Source organism: Convolutriloba macropyga, chromosome 4 (assembly GCF_964194025.1).
Source record: "Convolutriloba macropyga chromosome 4, txConMacr16.3, whole genome shotgun sequence".
Lineage (NCBI taxonomy): Eukaryota > Metazoa > Xenacoelomorpha > Acoela > Convolutidae > Convolutriloba > Convolutriloba macropyga.
Genome location: NC_134471.1, coordinates 52,003,955 through 52,020,631, shown reverse-complemented (window position 1 = coordinate 52,020,631; position 16,677 = coordinate 52,003,955). Strand labels below are relative to the sequence as shown.

The 16,677-nt window shown below is 37.5% G+C and overlaps 1 protein-coding gene across 1 annotated transcript in view; it reads right to left on the bottom strand.

Annotated features, from left to right (window-relative positions):
* LOC142338496 (uncharacterized) overlaps nucleotides 1-16,677 on the bottom strand; it is a 94,082-nt gene that overhangs the window by 25,008 nt on the left and 52,397 nt on the right. Inside the window, exon 10 of the mRNA XM_075388276.1 lies at nucleotides 2,156-2,276. Within this exon, the coding sequence (XP_075244391.1) occupies nucleotides 2,156-2,276 (121 nt within the window). The remainder of the gene's footprint in view (nucleotides 1-2,155; nucleotides 2,277-16,677) is intronic.

Genomic DNA, 16,677 nt, shown 5'->3' with positions numbered 1-16,677 from the left:
AGCTCACCCATAAATTTCACTAAATGTAAACAAGGTGGCTCGTTAATGTGCGTTCGCACATGATGTTCCGACCCGAGCTCATCTACATTTTTGACATAATTGTCAACCAAATGAAGAGATAACAAAAATAGATGTTTGAATTTTTAAAAAATGCTACATTTTAAGTTAATTAAACACACTAAATTCTGCCTCGATGAAATAGCAATCATAAGTTTCATTCATGTGACATCAATAACTCATCACAATAAGTCGTATGGCAAAGAAAAATACATCAAATCCACGAAATTTTTGAGAAAACCCATAGTATCAAAGTCAAAAAATTCTACAGCTTTCAACGGAAGGAATTTAATACGCTAAATTATGCCTAGATGATGTGACGACTAGGATGTTTGTCATTCAAAATTTATCAATAAGACATTACAACAAGTCATTGACTATGAAAACAACAACAAAAACAGGCGAAATCCAAAAGTTCGGTAGAAAATTGAGAGAAGAAAGTGTCGAAGCTATTTAAACCATAAGCTTTTTTCTCTGAAAACTTTTTCAACGATCCATTGTACGTCTTCACTAAGCCAATGGGAACTATCAATAATAGGATAATGTAATACGATTTCAAAAGGAACCAAAATTACTAAAAAGAAATCCAAAAATTATAAAAATTATGAAAACTCGTGCACCGATGTCAAAAAAACCAATAGTTAGAAGACAAAACCGCTAACTAGATAAATTGTTGCTGATGTAGAAAAAAGCGGTTCTGTCATTACCGAGACTGACTTACAATCCACGAAAATAAGCTTAAGATTGATTTATGTTCAAAAAAATAAAAAATTATTTTCAAAGTCTTAACAGCCATTAAACTCAAAAGCTTTCATAGGAATTCAATGAATACGCTCAGCTATGCCACGATGTGAATACAAGGAGGTTTATAATGCCTAGGTAATCAATAAAACATCACAATATGTCTTATGACTATGAAAAAAAACAACAAATACAGGCAAAAACCAAAATTTCTTTAGAAAAATCGGAGACGAAAGTGTTGAAGCCATTTAAACCATATTTTTTTCTCAGAAAGTTTTATCTATGATCCTTTGGACGTTTTAACTAAAGGAAGATGTAACCATTAATATTAGGATGACGTGATAAGATTTCAAAATGAACCAATAAAACGAAATGTCCAAAAATTTTTTTAAAAAATTTGAAATCTTGTGGCATTGAAGACGTATAACCAATAGTTATTTGATAAAGCCGCCAATGAGATTAACTTATGTTGCAGTGGTATGAAGGAGTTCAATCCTGTTTTTACTGAGACGAACTTACAATTCACAAAAATAAATTTATGATTTACTAATTTTAAAAAACTTTCGAAAATTTATTTTCAAAGTCTTAACAGTCATTAGCTGTCCACTCACAGCACTAGATAGGTTCACTTAATGCTCATTAGCAAATCTATTGCACCTTTAGTCAACAAGTTTATGCCATAGGATTATAAAACTTTAGTAAAACCTCAAAAAATAAATCGAAATTTCATTTGAAATTACGAAATTTGAGATACGAGTCCAAAAAAAACATGAGCGATCCCTTCGAAACAAATTTTTCGTTCATTGGGCTTCATTTGATCGTAAAAGAGGTTTGTCATTAACGGAACTTCGATATTAAAAGTGTCTAGTAGTCTCTAGCTGACTTGAAAAAACAAAAAAATTGCAAAATTTTCTAAAAAAAGAGCTCCCAAACCTAATTCGAATTTTTTTTATATATTAAACTTCCCTCTAAGACTAGAACTAGTCTTTATTATCTCCTTTCGTCTATTAAAAACCTAAAATTGATTTACTTTTTGGCGTGAAATCTAGTTTTGAATTAAATTTTTCGTAGAAAAAACGTTAATTCGAACGAAAATTACGGTAAACGGGAACAAAAGTGAACCAAATATCCAGTGTTCACATGAAAATTTAAACCTCGATAACTCTTCGAAAAAAAAAACGAAATCCAAAAAAATCTTTTTAATTTCGAATTCTACGCTGGACGAGCTCTTTAATGATACCACGCACATTTCTCTACGATGAATATATCGGTCGGCCAAAATTCACGGAACAAAAAAAAACCCATTTGAGTATATAGTTCCTCCCCCCACAAGTGGGGTCGGAACAATAACACTAACTTGGTACTTTGAGCTCTTTCGGGAAGAAATCAAATGCCAGTCCTCTTCCGCCCTCTTCCCATGTAAACTTTTCATCATTACCATCTTGTGTCCGAACAAGACACTTCATCTTCAGAGTGGCCTAGAACCAAAAAGATAATGAACCAAGTAGCGGGTTCGTTGTGACAGCCAAAATTACTCTTTTAATTTACACTCTTTACGCGGCGTACTAAACTTATTTTTGCACTCTTCACACACTTTTTCCCGTTATTCTCGGGTAAAATCCTCGGCCCGGGAGCACTAATGGGCTTGAAAAACGTCGGAATTTCTCAACAATTAACCTCGAATAACTCCTGTAGTTCAAAAAGCCAGGCGTTCAAAAATTGGAATCAATGTTTGAAAAGGCTAAGTTTTAAGTCCAGGTTCTTCGGAAAAGTGCTGCAGCTTAAAAATCTGTAAAAAACAACGCTCCTCATCGGATTATAACGTTTATAAGGTTTAAGGAAATGACATTTATACATACCTCAGTTGCTGAACTAAATAAGAAATTATTTGCTTTGAGATTGTGCTATACATGTGCAAGTATATACACCCTAATTCTAAATTTATCATAAAAAGTCAGATATATTCTGATTTAGCCCCCCGTGCCCCCCCCCCCCCCCCACTTTCTACCTATCTCTACCTATGTGCTCTTATATAACAGGTTACTATGAAACAAGCACGTATGCCTGCGGGTCGAAAAGTTATGCCCAAACAGAGGGGGGTCGAAGCAGAATAGATCTGAAAAGTCATGCAAAAATGTTGTCATGAAACTTCAAACTTGAAAATCATGTTATCCCTTCTTGAGCGTAAAAGGGAGGTAATATATTTCAATAATTATAAAATCAAATTTATATTAATTAGTGATTTGAAATCGAAAAGAAATCTGATTTGACGATTTGATTCTGCGTCCGCAGAACCACAAACAAAAAGCCTAGCACGACTATCACATCACAATCGCTAAGAATTGTGTTAAATAGCCTTTAGTGACAACAATGTGTACTGTTTAAAAAATCTACAGGCTCCATAGAATATTAATTCGAAGGATACTGTCACCGTTTTTTGTTTGATTCAAACTACAAATGTTACTAGTCTAGAAACTGTTACTAATCGTGCCTTAAACGACAACATTGAATTTTTCATGCTCTGGTTGTTTTAAATTCAATTTGTTTTGTTGGATATTAAAGTTCAAATTGAAGGCAAAGTGGATCAGTCAGTTTACTGCCTTAAATTTCTGAAACGTTTTATGATATAGATAACCCAATAATAACTCTGTAAACGAAACTGTAGTTCGAGGATTCAATTCGAAGATAAGGTTTATCAACATATAGCAACGTGTAAGCATTAGTATCATCAAGACAAAAAGTGAAACTTAGGCGGCAAGTTTTTTGATGGTCTTTTTCTGGTTTTTTGTCTGATGTTATTGACGTCAAAATAAGTTCATATTCAGTCGACAATTGTCTAGAAAACTCAAAACTATTAAGCCGAAAACCAGCTTAATTGATACATATCGTGGTTATATTTAATTAAAATAAGCTTAATTGAACTTTTTCGAAACTTTCTGCGTATGTTAGAACATTTTATCCGCATTTAAATTCGAATGTAAACACTCAATTCTGATTGACTAATAATTCGTTCATTTACTACGTAACATCCTCCGGCCCGGAAGAAGATGTTGGGAAAACTGGTACAAGTTTTACGAGCGGGCGGACGAGTGAACCGGTCGACGTACGTAAAACGGCAGAGCGCGCGACGCTATCGGAGCCGTAACGGAGTTCCAAAATCCAAACTCAACTATCCAAACCAATTCACCGGTCTCAAAGTGTTGCTCGGCAGGCGTCTGCCACTTAGAGCGTCGGTTCAGCGTCGGTACGTACTCTCTGATCCAACGGGACCACATCGAATTAGCGTACGACTGCGCACGGGCGTAGCGTTTACGATGATCAAATACATTATTGCGGACAACAGACGGAATACCGGTAGAGTATTCTCCTAAAAGAAAGTGGTTAGGCGTTTTAGCGTTCAAATTGCACGGATCAGCGCTTACGCGTGTTAAATTGAGAGCATGCTCCACGATACAAAAGGTAGTATGCAGCACCTCATCCGTGAGGCGACGCGTGCCAAGAATAGTATACAACACGCGCTTGAAGCTGTGTACCAACCTCTCCCAGATACCACCCTGATGTGGTGAGCTGGGTGGATTGAACCTCCACTTTATATCTTTGTGAGCGAGCTCAGCTGCATTATTGACAATGTTCCACTTTTCGACACTTTCTCGGAGTTCTTTCTCCACTCCAATAAAGTTAGTGCCATTGTCCGACCATATCATGGCAGTTGTACCCCTACGTGACACAAACCGCTCAGCTCCCATAACCCAAGAACTTGTGTCCATAGATGTAACTATCTCGACATGGACAGCGCGAGTAGTGAGACAGGTGAAGAGGAAGCACCACCTTTTCTAAGTAGTACGGCGGAGAGTAACATAGAACGGCCCAAAGTAGTCAACGCCGGTATTCGTGAAGGGAGGAGATTGGTAAGCAAGTCTCTCTCTAGGTAAGTCAGGCATGATTGGTTGCATACTTACAGCTGGAATTCTCGGCATCTCAGGCAGTGTGCTTTGATAGAACGCAAAGATGACCTTAGTTTCAGTACTGTATAATGTTCCTGCACAGTTTATCGTAGGTATTCAACCCCTTGATGATAATGCTTCACGTTGGTGTGTATAGACGCAGGGTGACTTTTTCTGGAAATGCAAAGCAAAATGTTTCTTTTTTCCTCTGCCTTTATCTCGTTTTGTTTCCATTCTGACTCATATTTTTCTCTAGCGGAAAGAAAATGAGGAAATCTTTGAATAGACAACTGTTAAAATCATCAGTACCATGTCCTCATATAATTTCCTACCTGCTATTGCACATAATTCACTAACACAACGACATCGGAAGCTTAGGACGCTTTATGTCAAAAATTTAACAAGTTTCAACTGCAAACTAAATGTTTCTGTTTTACTTGTCAATTCTTTTTTCTGTAATATAGATGTAAAAACGATTGTTACGCCAAGCAAAACAGGCTTATGGTTTGTAAAATTATTGTAGTGACAAACTTTTATTCTTTTGTTCAAAAGTTTTTTTCGGATCGGAAATTTCACTCGAGAATTCGCCAAACAGAGCTGCCAGTTTTAATTTAAATTAGGTAGTGTAAAAATAAGGAAATTACAAATGTTATGTTGATAATCAGTCGCACGGTTTCGGAATACATGCGCAAAAGTAAAAAAGTTTACAGGAGGAGCAAAAAAAATGAATCGCCACGGAAACGTGCAGAGTATCTACGACTCTTTTGAATGGAAAGGGAAGGTTTTCCAATTTTGAGTTCATTTTTAAAACATAAGAACTTAAAACATTATCATTAACAGTTAAATTATGTAATCTCCCTTACAAAGCATTCTTGGCTAGAATTTTTAATAAGAGCAGAATTTTTTATCTTGATCTCATTCGGAAAAAAGTTGTCGTGAACACTGCATTTGTTTGAAGTTAAAGTCAACTTCTGTGTAGTTTTCAGTGAAATAGAGAGTAGTTCCTTAATCGCACTGCGAAAGCAAATGTTTGTTCATTTTTAAACTTTGATATCTTTTTAAGCCAAATCCGCTGCTACTCCTTTAGCAAATGTCCAATAAATTTTTCTGCCGAATTCAAGCTAATGTAGCTTTGGTACTAGGACTATTATATCAAAATATAATAGCAAATACTGACGCAAGATTGAAGTTTCATCACTGTATAGCGTATTGTTATGTGAAACTTTTGCGCTGAAACTTATTCTTTTCATGATTTCGTGAGAATTTAACGAGTCCCAGGATTAGCGAGTCCTCATTTAGCTAAGTTGTTCAATTAAAGTTTATTGTACTTTGCAGTTCTGATACTACGTTAAGAATTCCAAAATTGTCTTGCAAGTGTTGTTGCCATTCAATAATTTGGCAATGTAGTAGTGATTCGCGCATTGATTTCATTATAAGTAAAATTCTAAGCCTAACCAGGCCTAAACAATTAGCCTAATGTTGTCCATGATGATTGAAAAGCTATTAATGTCACTTTCGGATCAGTACCTCAAAGTGTGATAGGAAAGCCACAAGCAAGTACTCCACTTTGTGCAGGAAAGTCCTTTGGGAGTGAGTCTTTTATAAAAAGAGATTTTTCACTAAAAGTTGCTTTTCCACTAAAAGAGATTTTTAACTTGCTTAAGATTTAAAATCCTGACTTTTCCTCTTAATCCCGACTTTTATTTTGCTTTATCTTCCAGTTTCATTCTCACCTTCAAAAGTCTTAAGCTCAAAAGTCTTTACTTTTTGCTAAGTTTTATCCCTCATCTTCAAAATCTTACTAGAGAACTTTTCGAGAAGTCAGAGCCTCTTTGAGGCTGAGTTTTAAAATGAGCCAAATTGAAAGGCTTCTATCTGAAGCCAGAATGACAGCCGACGAAACAACACAAGATGAAAGCGATTTTAATGAAGTGCGAAGTAAAAGAAAAAGGTTCAGAAAACAAGCACAAATTCCAATCACCAACGTTAGACCAATTGTTGTTTCTATTGATCCAAGGCCATCACAAATACAGTTTGCGAGAGCAATCAGATCAAACTTTCCAGTGGTCAAAATAAAGCACATAAGAGAGCTGAAGAACAATACCGATTTTTTTATTCAACCTGAGGACCTCGCTTCTAGAGAATGTCTAATGCTGACCGTAAACCTAACTCAAGCCTTTCCTAATGCTGCTGTGAATGCCAGAAACACACTTCCCAAGCCAAAAACCAAACCAAGCTTCGTGATTGTAAATGTGCATCACAGCATTAGTGAAGATGAGATAAAAGCTGAGCTCCTAAACAACAACGCAATGAATGTCAGCAAAGTTACACGAATAACAAGCCGAGCAACTGGCCAACCAACAAAATTAATTCGAGTCATAACTGATTCCAATAACCATGTTAGTGCAGCTCAGAAACATGGTGTCAAAATAGGTTGGCAGCTATACCGATGTGAAGCAAGCCGTGAACCACCCCATGTAATGCAATGTTTCAAATGCCAACAATTTGGTCACTCAGCAAAAGAATGCAGTAATGCTACTCGATGCCTTCGCTGCTCGCAGGAGCACAGTGTTAAAGAATGTACTGTCCAAAAAGAAAACGCGAAGTGTTCTAACTGTGGCGGTGCTCATGCAACAGTTTATCGCGGTTGTCCGGCCTATCAGCAGAAGCTAGCTGAGGCTTCAAGAAAGATAAATGAGAATAAATACTCTACTGCAGCGAAAAACTTGAAACCGCAAACCAACGTTGAAATGCCGCCACAAACTGAAAAAATAGCTGTTCTTGTAGCCGAAGTCTTGAGCAAAATACGAACAGTTCTTAATACCATGTCCTATAGTGATATAATAAACATTGTCTCTAACAGCGCCTCACGCATCTTCAATGAAAAAATTGATGGTCAAAAAATACATGAGAGCATTAAGAGTGCAAATGCAATCCCTGTTAATTCAATGCCGCCTAACAACATATCAAACAGCCAAAACTTTAACCAAAATGGATAAGCTCAAAATTTTGCAATGGAACTGTCGAGGTCTAAACAACAAAATAAACGATCTCATTTTATTCTTAGCCGAAAACGACATAGACATAATTTGCGTGAATGAAGTGAAAAAATGGCAGAAAACAAACCCTCTTCGTAATCATGTTGTTGCAACAGAAACTTATACCAACAGTCATCATGGCTCTCTTATTTTAATAAAGAACAACATCGTCATAAAACAAACAGAACGAGCTGAAAAAGAGAACGATTGCAGCGGAAAAACACTGGAAATACTAAAATTATGCATCACGCTACCGTATTTTGGAGACTTTTGGATAATATCTGTTTACAATTCACCTGGAAAACCACTCTCACTAGAAAAAGTATTCTCAGAAAGTATGACAAATGTTTTTGTTTGTGGTGACTTCAACTCTCCCCACCAAGAATTAAACTGCTCCTATAATTCTGAAAACGGTGAGAAACTCCTGAATCTAATAGACAACGGTCATTTTAAACTGCTAAACAACGGTCACCACACATATCAGTCGTTCGACGGAAAAAGTATAAACATGCTTGATTTACACTTTTGCGATAGTACAGTTTTTAGGAATTTTAGTAATTTCGAAGTCTCAGAGGATCTGGGAAGTGACCATAGAACCACAATCACAACGTTTAACCTCAATATAAGCAAAAAATTTGAATTGAAATCGGAAATTGACTTCAGACAATTCAGAGAAAACGCTAGAAAATCGTATAGATCATCGGACCTTTGGCCTGCGCGGTATCCGGGAAAGGATGAACTAAATAAGTTTAGCAGCAATCTGGTTGAAATAATACACAAATCGTTGGAAGACTCCTATGTCAACATAAACAAGCTTCCTTACAGTATTGAGACACAAACATTGATAAAATTGAAAAGGAAAAAGCGAAGAGAACTCATATGTGCAGTTAACGATGAATTTAGGTCTCTAAAAACCGAGATAAATTATCTGCAGAAAGAAATCAAACGATCAATCAGGCAATCAGAAGAACAAAAAAGAGCTAAAATTTTGGCACGTGCAAGAGACAAGGGCAGCAAAGGTTTTTGGAGAGCAATAAAAGAACTTACAAATGACCACGAGTCAAAACAAAAAACTTGCGATTATCCCGATTTAACATATAAAGAGTCGAAGGCAGTCACAGATCATGAGAAAAGCGAGCTTTTCAAACAACTCCTAAAAGACACAATGAAAGACCACACAACAGTACCAACAGAAATTGCCGAACACCACGAGAAAATCGAAAAAGAAACCAAAGCATTTCTAAGTACAAACGTCGACACCGAGCAACTTTGTATTGGGATTAAAACAAAAGAATTCGATGAAATATTGAGAGTATCGAGAAAGTCATGCCCAGGACCAGATAAAATCAGCTACAAAGTGCTCAGTGAGTTACCACGGAGTATAAAAGCCCTAGCCTGCCTCCTCATTTCTAGTTCAATTAACAACTCGTATATTCCAGTAAATTGGAAAGAATCACAGATAACAATGATACCAAAGCAAGATAAAAAGAGATCAAAGGCTGAAAACTATCGACCTATTAGTCTTACAAATTGTCTGGCCAAAGTTTGCGAAACTGTTGTGAAAAACATTGTCTTAGAACATTGCGAAAGTCTAAATGTATTTGGCGAAACTCAGAGCGCTTACAGGAAACATCGCTGTACCACAGACAATCTTATCAAACTCACTCAGCACGTTAGTGAAGCTTTCCAATGGTCTGAAATGGTTGGTTTAGTTTGCTTGGATGTTGAAAAAGCATTTGATGCCGTATGGCGTCTAGGGTTAATCCACAAATTGAATTCAATTGAGCTGAAGATCCCAATCATTAAGTGGATAAACTCATTCTTGTCACAAAGGAACGTTTACATAAAGATAAATACTAGTGTTAGCGCCAGTTTCTGCCCAACAGCCGGTGTGCCCCAAGGCAGCGTAATTGCTCCCATTCTCTTCCTTATATACGTTAGCCGATTGCCAAAAATGAAAGCACAGATTTCACAATTCGCTGACGATTTTGCCCTGTACTACAGATCTCGCTCAACACAACTAATTCAAAACAATCTGCAATCATCACTAAATAGCCTTATAGACTGGTGTGACCACTTGAAAATTAAAATAAATCCTAACAAAACTCAGTACATGATTTTTAAAAACCCATCTAAGAAAAAGTCTGAGCTCAATTTAAAAATAAAAGGCGTACCCGTCGGAAAAACACAAACGCTAAAATTTCTGGGTATTACTCTCACTCCTCATCTCAGATGGAACGATCACTGTCAAAACCTAATAAAGAGAGCAAACAGCAGGTTATTTCAACTGTGGAGACTTAGCAATCTAAACATCAACGAAGAGAGTCTTTTATTGGTATACAAATCTTGGATCCGGCCTCTTTTTTTGTACTCAAATGCCTGTTGGATTGACCAATCCCAAGCACTCATTAATAAAATACAATGTGTCCAGAATAGAGCCTTGAGGATCTGCCTACGAAAACCTAGATTTTACAAGGTCCAAAAACTTCATGAAGACGCAAACATGCAAACAATTAGAGAAGTTCAGATTAAACTAGCAAACGGGTATATTAGTCGGGCAATTAAACACAACACACAGTCTGTAGTGGAACTAATTCACAAAAAAAGGCAGTGCCCGCTTAATAATTGCAAAAGCACTCTCGATCACCTTCAATACTAAACAAATAGAAAAAAAGAAATGACCTACTGGTGCACACTAGCCATTCGGCGTAGGTAGCAGCTCAAAACACTGATGAATGACAGAAGGAGGATCGAGCCCCAGTGCATCTCCAACTTCAAGGCCTTAAATTGTTTTCCAAGAAAAATTGGCAGCCGGACTGACATCAGTGGAAAACTTAGGAATTGAATAAATAGGAAGACGAAGACAAAAACGGGAAACAAGGAAGTGCAACTTTATATTGAAATCTCAGCGAAAAACATCACACGAGTTTAATGACTAGCAAACGAAATAAGACAAATTATTAGCCAGCAGCGCAGTTGTGAGGAGCAAAGAACACGAAGATCTCTATACCTACAGCTACGGTTCGACTCCAACGTTGTTTATTTATCACTATGCGATTTTGTTTTTCTTTTTTTCATATATCAGTCAAAGCGTTTACTACGTACAGCCAACTCAAAATGATTTAGTATAATTGTTGAAAGAAGCCAAGCCGATTGGCGCAGTGGAGAATTACGTATACACGTAACTAACAAATCGAACCGATTAGAGTTCGAAGCCGAGAAGTGTCACCTTCCTTTTATTTCCTTCTCTTACTTTTTACTTTGCACATAGGCGTCCTTTTATCCGATCAGAAATATTATGAGTGTATGGCCAGCCGCTCGCTTAGTCAATTCGGGGCCAGACACAACTTAATCGTAATCCACTTCATTCTTTACATTCTATTCAGCCAGCCGCTCGCTTAGTAAATTCGGGGCTGAACAGATCACCAAAAACACCAAAACAAAAGCTAATTACGGCAATTATCAATTTAAACAAGCTTCGTTTCCTTTTGAAATCTTTATTTCAGTCTTTTTACCATCTATTTCATACTCCACTGAATTAAATTAAACAAGAGAAACACTTCATCATCTAGCTTTGTGCTGCGCGCGGTTTGGTTTCAGTGGTTTTATGGTTAGGTCAGCGTAGCACTTTTAATCAAGCACTTCTTATTTTTCGTCAGTTTTGATTTTTTTTATTCACTTTCCTTTATGAAATTAAAACAAAATTCATTTTAACTTTTTCAGTCCTTTCTTTTTGAACAGAAAATTTTTGCATTTGTTTTCCTCAGACTGACGACTATTATATTATACGAATTAAGATCATTTGTTTTATACTACCTATCTGCTTTAATTGGTTGGAAGTTAATTCGTATTGCGATCGAAAAAGTATTGAAAATATGGGCCATCAAACATGGAACTTAGCGCGGACAGCTAACTCAATATTAACAATGCGAGCGTGGGTTCGAGACTCAGGATGAGCAAATTTCATCCGTCTCAACTTTTCAGACAATTCCAAACTGGGAACAATGAAACTATGATGCCAAACACCTCCAAAAGCAGAACAAAACTTAGTGCAATGCACTAATAACGGTCAAAATTCTGACATCCACACAATGAGGTTCGAGTCCCACCAACGTCATCAAACATTTAATATCCTGAAAACTTATTTTTTTTTAATTAATTAACAGTACTTGTTACTTACCTTGTGATAATGAACGTTGCCGATCACACCATCCCTACGAGGCTAGCCATGAATCCGATCCATTATCTTTTTGAAATGCCAAGTTCAGCCAGTAGAAGCCCTCCATGGTGCTTGAAATGGCTGAGTGCGCCGGATGCAAAAGAAGTCTTTAATACAACAGGAACAGAAACTCAGTTTTAACGAGAACTTTCTGCTTCAATACTTCTTTTTAAACTGAAACTCTTTGTTAATATGTATTAAACTTCTTTTAATGAATGGTTGTACATAAATTGTGTAATTTGGCTCATTATAAGTAAAATTCTTTGTTGATTTGCGGAAGTACTGTCTACTAATTTTGCTCACTCCCGGCCCAAGAATTTTGGCATATTTATATAATATAAGCCAAGAAAGAGTATGTCGAAAGAGTTGTTCTCGAACGACAGGTGGGTAAAAAACATCTGCCCCCGATGGGATTCGAAACACTAACCTCCCGACCCATAACCACATGAAGTGCCCACTTGATTTTGCTATGCTGCAACCGACTTTATATTAGAAACAATCTTTACGTTGGAGTGAAGGCAAGGGAGATCACTCAAAAATGAAGAACCAAAGCGTCAAAAGGTCACTTGAGAATGTTCTAGAAGAAAAACGCAAAAGGTCGAGCAAAAAATTTGCATTAAAAAGAGCAGCACGTTTAAAATAATTGCTATGAACTTCGTTCAAGAGCAATTAATAAGATAGGCGGTAAATTTCATTGCCAAGGTAGAAATATCACCGCTATTTCTTCAATTAATGTTGCAGTGAATTCGTTGAATGAAGAGACATAGAATTAACGAATTCATCGAAAAATTAGGTAAGAAAATTAATGTGAATTTTTTAACTTGTCAACGTTAGTTGCAGCTTGTATTTCAAAATTTTATAAGCGTAGATTTTACCTAAATCTGCAATTTTTAAGAGCAGATTTTGCATTATTTTGCCTTTTTAAGCGTAGATCAAACATAATTTTGCACCTTTAATTTTCAACCATACATAATTTTGGCCATTAAAAGAGTAGATTGTACATTATTCTGGCATTACAAAACGTATATCTTATACGTATATCTTAATTCTAGGAGAATTGAGCGTTTCTAAGCGTAGATGTTACACAATTGAAACGCCTAATTTTTATGGTTGATTTTGCATTATTGATATGTATAACATCATTATTCATAAGAAGGGCCTATAACATAAGAAATACCTATTTTCAAAGTTCGTTATACTCAAAATTCATAAATTTACGCATGAAAACCCAACTTTTTTTCATATACGACAAATGTACGACAAAATGCTTTTTTTAGGCTCCATATACAATGGCGATCTTCCATTCCAAATGTGGATGGACTTGAATATTTTTTTCTGTGACGCGATAAAAAACACCTTTGTAAAAAATGTTGTTCGGAAAATTCAGAAATTGAACTCAAGTAAAAGCTGCATAAAACGAACAATTGTTATTTCTAATGCATGAATGTAGGCAATCGCGTCAAAGATCTTTTGTACATTCACAATGCATTAAAAAATTAAGAATCAATCCACTAAAAACGAACTTGCCAAAAATTAGTTTTTCGACTCTTTAACCGGCAAGGAAACTCAATTCACCTTATGAATTTTTGACACTCGCAATTTCAATTTCTTGAAAATTTTTCGACAATATTGCTGTTAGGAGGATGAGTTGAGTAAAAAACATGGTTCATTCTTATTTCACACCCGGCAAATAATTCAAAACAGTTTGCGCTGAAAGAGAGCTGAAAGGCTCTCAGAGCACTCAGTGCACGCATGGCGCTGATCCCATATCTGCTTATCCCATTTTCTGCCCCCTGCGTATGCAAAATCGTCAATAATCAAAAAAAAATGTCAAAAAAACCGAAAAATTTTGCAGTTACTTATTATAAAAACCCTAGAGGAGGTTCTTTGACACCTAAGGCTGTGAGAACTCGAAAATGACAAAAATTTTCATAAAGCTGGAAAAAATTGTGAAAATTAGTATAATTTTTTTTAAAATTAATAATCGTGAATTAATACAAATCTTTGTTATCAAACTTTGATTCGGAATCAAAAGTTTTTGCTCATTAAAGGTTCAAGTAAGTGTGTTTCTGGTTGAAGAATTCTTCATTCTTCTCAATCGCTCTCTATAACATCAGTCCTGTTCTCCTTAAGTTTCAGAATTCTTCTCGTTTCAGTCTTCATTGAATTCTTGAAAATTATTTATGTTCTCCCCGCTCATTGGGTGAGACAATATTTACAAAAACGCAGTTCCCCTCTCATTGGGCGACACTTCTCAAAAGACTCCACTCTTCTTGGATATCAATGTTTGCCCACAATAGAATTCGTCCAAAAATCTTGCGAAAACTGGGGTTACGGGACTCGTGCAAGCAACATTGTAGCCGATCCTCGTACAATCACAACGGAAACCGACTGAGCCAATCTATCAAAAGCGATAGCATGTCCCTGCGACTGATAATTCCTGCTGTCAGCTAACAGAGCTATGCGATTTAACGCTTTCTTGAGAGTAACTGACAGACCACCCAATGACTCGACAGCGAGAGGAACAAACAAAATTCCTTGCTCAGAGCAATTTTTTTCGTGTTGTGCATACTTTCGCTCTTCAGCTGCTTCAATTGCGTAACCAGACTTCTCTGCCGCATGATTTATAACGTTTGTTTGCAGTGGAGAAGTTACGGTGACGTCTAGAGCAGCTGGACGACCTGATTTCCATGAAGGCAGAAATATGTCGCCAGGGCGAGAACCGTTTCCTGCAATAAGGTTCCGTTTTTCGATGACTGGGGACAAGTTAGCTGCTGAGCAAGCTGATGCAAAACGATCACGAATCCTGTCATGCCGAAAAATTGCATCCCCTCTTCCGGGACAGATGACGGCGTGGTGACCAAAAATGTCAAGGGTCCCAGACCTGCAGTAAGGGCATTTTCTTTCATCTTCATAAACTGCAATACCTAGTCTGTATTTGACACTAATTTGAAATTCACTGGGACTCAGATGGAGACCTAAGGCAGGAACTGGAGGTGCCGCAGGCCATGCGCCGGAATGAGGCAAACAGAGTGATTGCAGTCTTGCTCTCTCTCTGGTTGACGACTGATTTTTTAGCAGCTCAGAAAATTTTTCAGTATCTACAGCTTCTTGAATTTTCTTCTGTGTGTAGGAATTCAAGTTTAAAGGTTCAAGGCTTGCATAGAGTTCCTTAAAAACTCTACTCTCTGACGCGCGCTGGTTTGTAATTTTCTGAACCAAGTCATCAGATGCTAACACTGAGCCCACATATGCGGCTCTGTATTGCTCTTGCGATTGTCGCACTCCGAGGCCAGAAATGTTTATTGGCAAGGTTGACTGCATCCACACATTGTCACAAGTGACAGTACCTATTATTTGATCTAACGCATCCCGTTGGCTGGAATCGAAGACTTTTAAAACATCGATCAGATGTCTTGTCGGCGTGTTGGTGCGTAGAGAGTAGACTAACTTTGGTGTCCCTACGCAATAACGAAGTAAGCCGAGAGCACATTGAGGATCATCAAGACAACTCAAATTTTCCAAGAGCGACACAAACTTCTGAACACGTTTCTGCAGGCAAGAAGAAACAAATTCTGGTGATCCGACTGCGGCACCCAGTACTTCAAAACCATTGCCCATATTTCTTGTGACTTCTCGATCAACTGAGGGTAGATCTACGATTGACCAGAGTTCGCTCTTGTCTTTCTTCAAATACAGACCCTTTTTTGGACCTTCATCGGCTAAGATATCGAACGTAGTTCGGATTTGATCTTCTGAACCTGTAACGAAACCATCGTCCAAATACCAAGTGTGCTGGGTAAGATTTGGAACCGCGTTTCTTATTTTTTCTATAGAAGGCCATAACGTCAGCGAAAAGAGAAGTGGACCCAGGGGATCTCCTTGTTGAACACCCGATTCACTTTGAAGACTGGCGTTATTAGACAGTAGTGGCACCTGCTGAGAGTAGCAAAACTATGTGAAGGCTTCAATACCTGGTATGAAATCGCATGATGCTTGCAGTAAGTGTGAACGCTTAACCGAATTAAAGGCATTTCGGAAATCAATCTGAAGCACTCCTTCATTAGAGTCAGCGTTGAGGATCTTTTCGTAGGTGATTTTCGCAGAGTGGATTTTGCTTCCGCACCTCCGCTGACTCCAACCCCTAGCTGAATGGAATCGAACAACTCAATTGCTTCTGATTTTGCTTCTTTCACTAAACATTTAGCAATAAGGCGCCTCAGGATTTCTCTGACAGCTATTGGGCGTACTCCTCCTTTCTTTTTGGATAGAGCGGTGAGCGATGCACCGCAGAGGGCTTTTGAACCAAATGAAGGGAATTTACCCCTGTTTCCTGTATTTACAAACCTTGTTATTGCTTTAAGGGCGGATTCAGAGTGGTCGGGAGCAGTACACTCTACTGCGTGCAATAGATGCACTGGATACATCTTGGAAGGACCAGCTGCAGTGTATTTGCTGAAAGATTTCAATTGTTCAAAAACTATGTTATCGCTAAATTGATACGCACTCGAAGCAACATTGTCTGGTTGGAGCAAAGTTGGAGGCGCTTCTTTGGGATGCAGCTCTTCTAGTGCTTTCAGAGTAGCTCTGCTATTAGGCGCAAGTCCCTCAGATGACAGGATTTTTGCGGCGCGACCAAATTGACCTTGCAAACATAGACTTTTACCTCTGCTTGCTA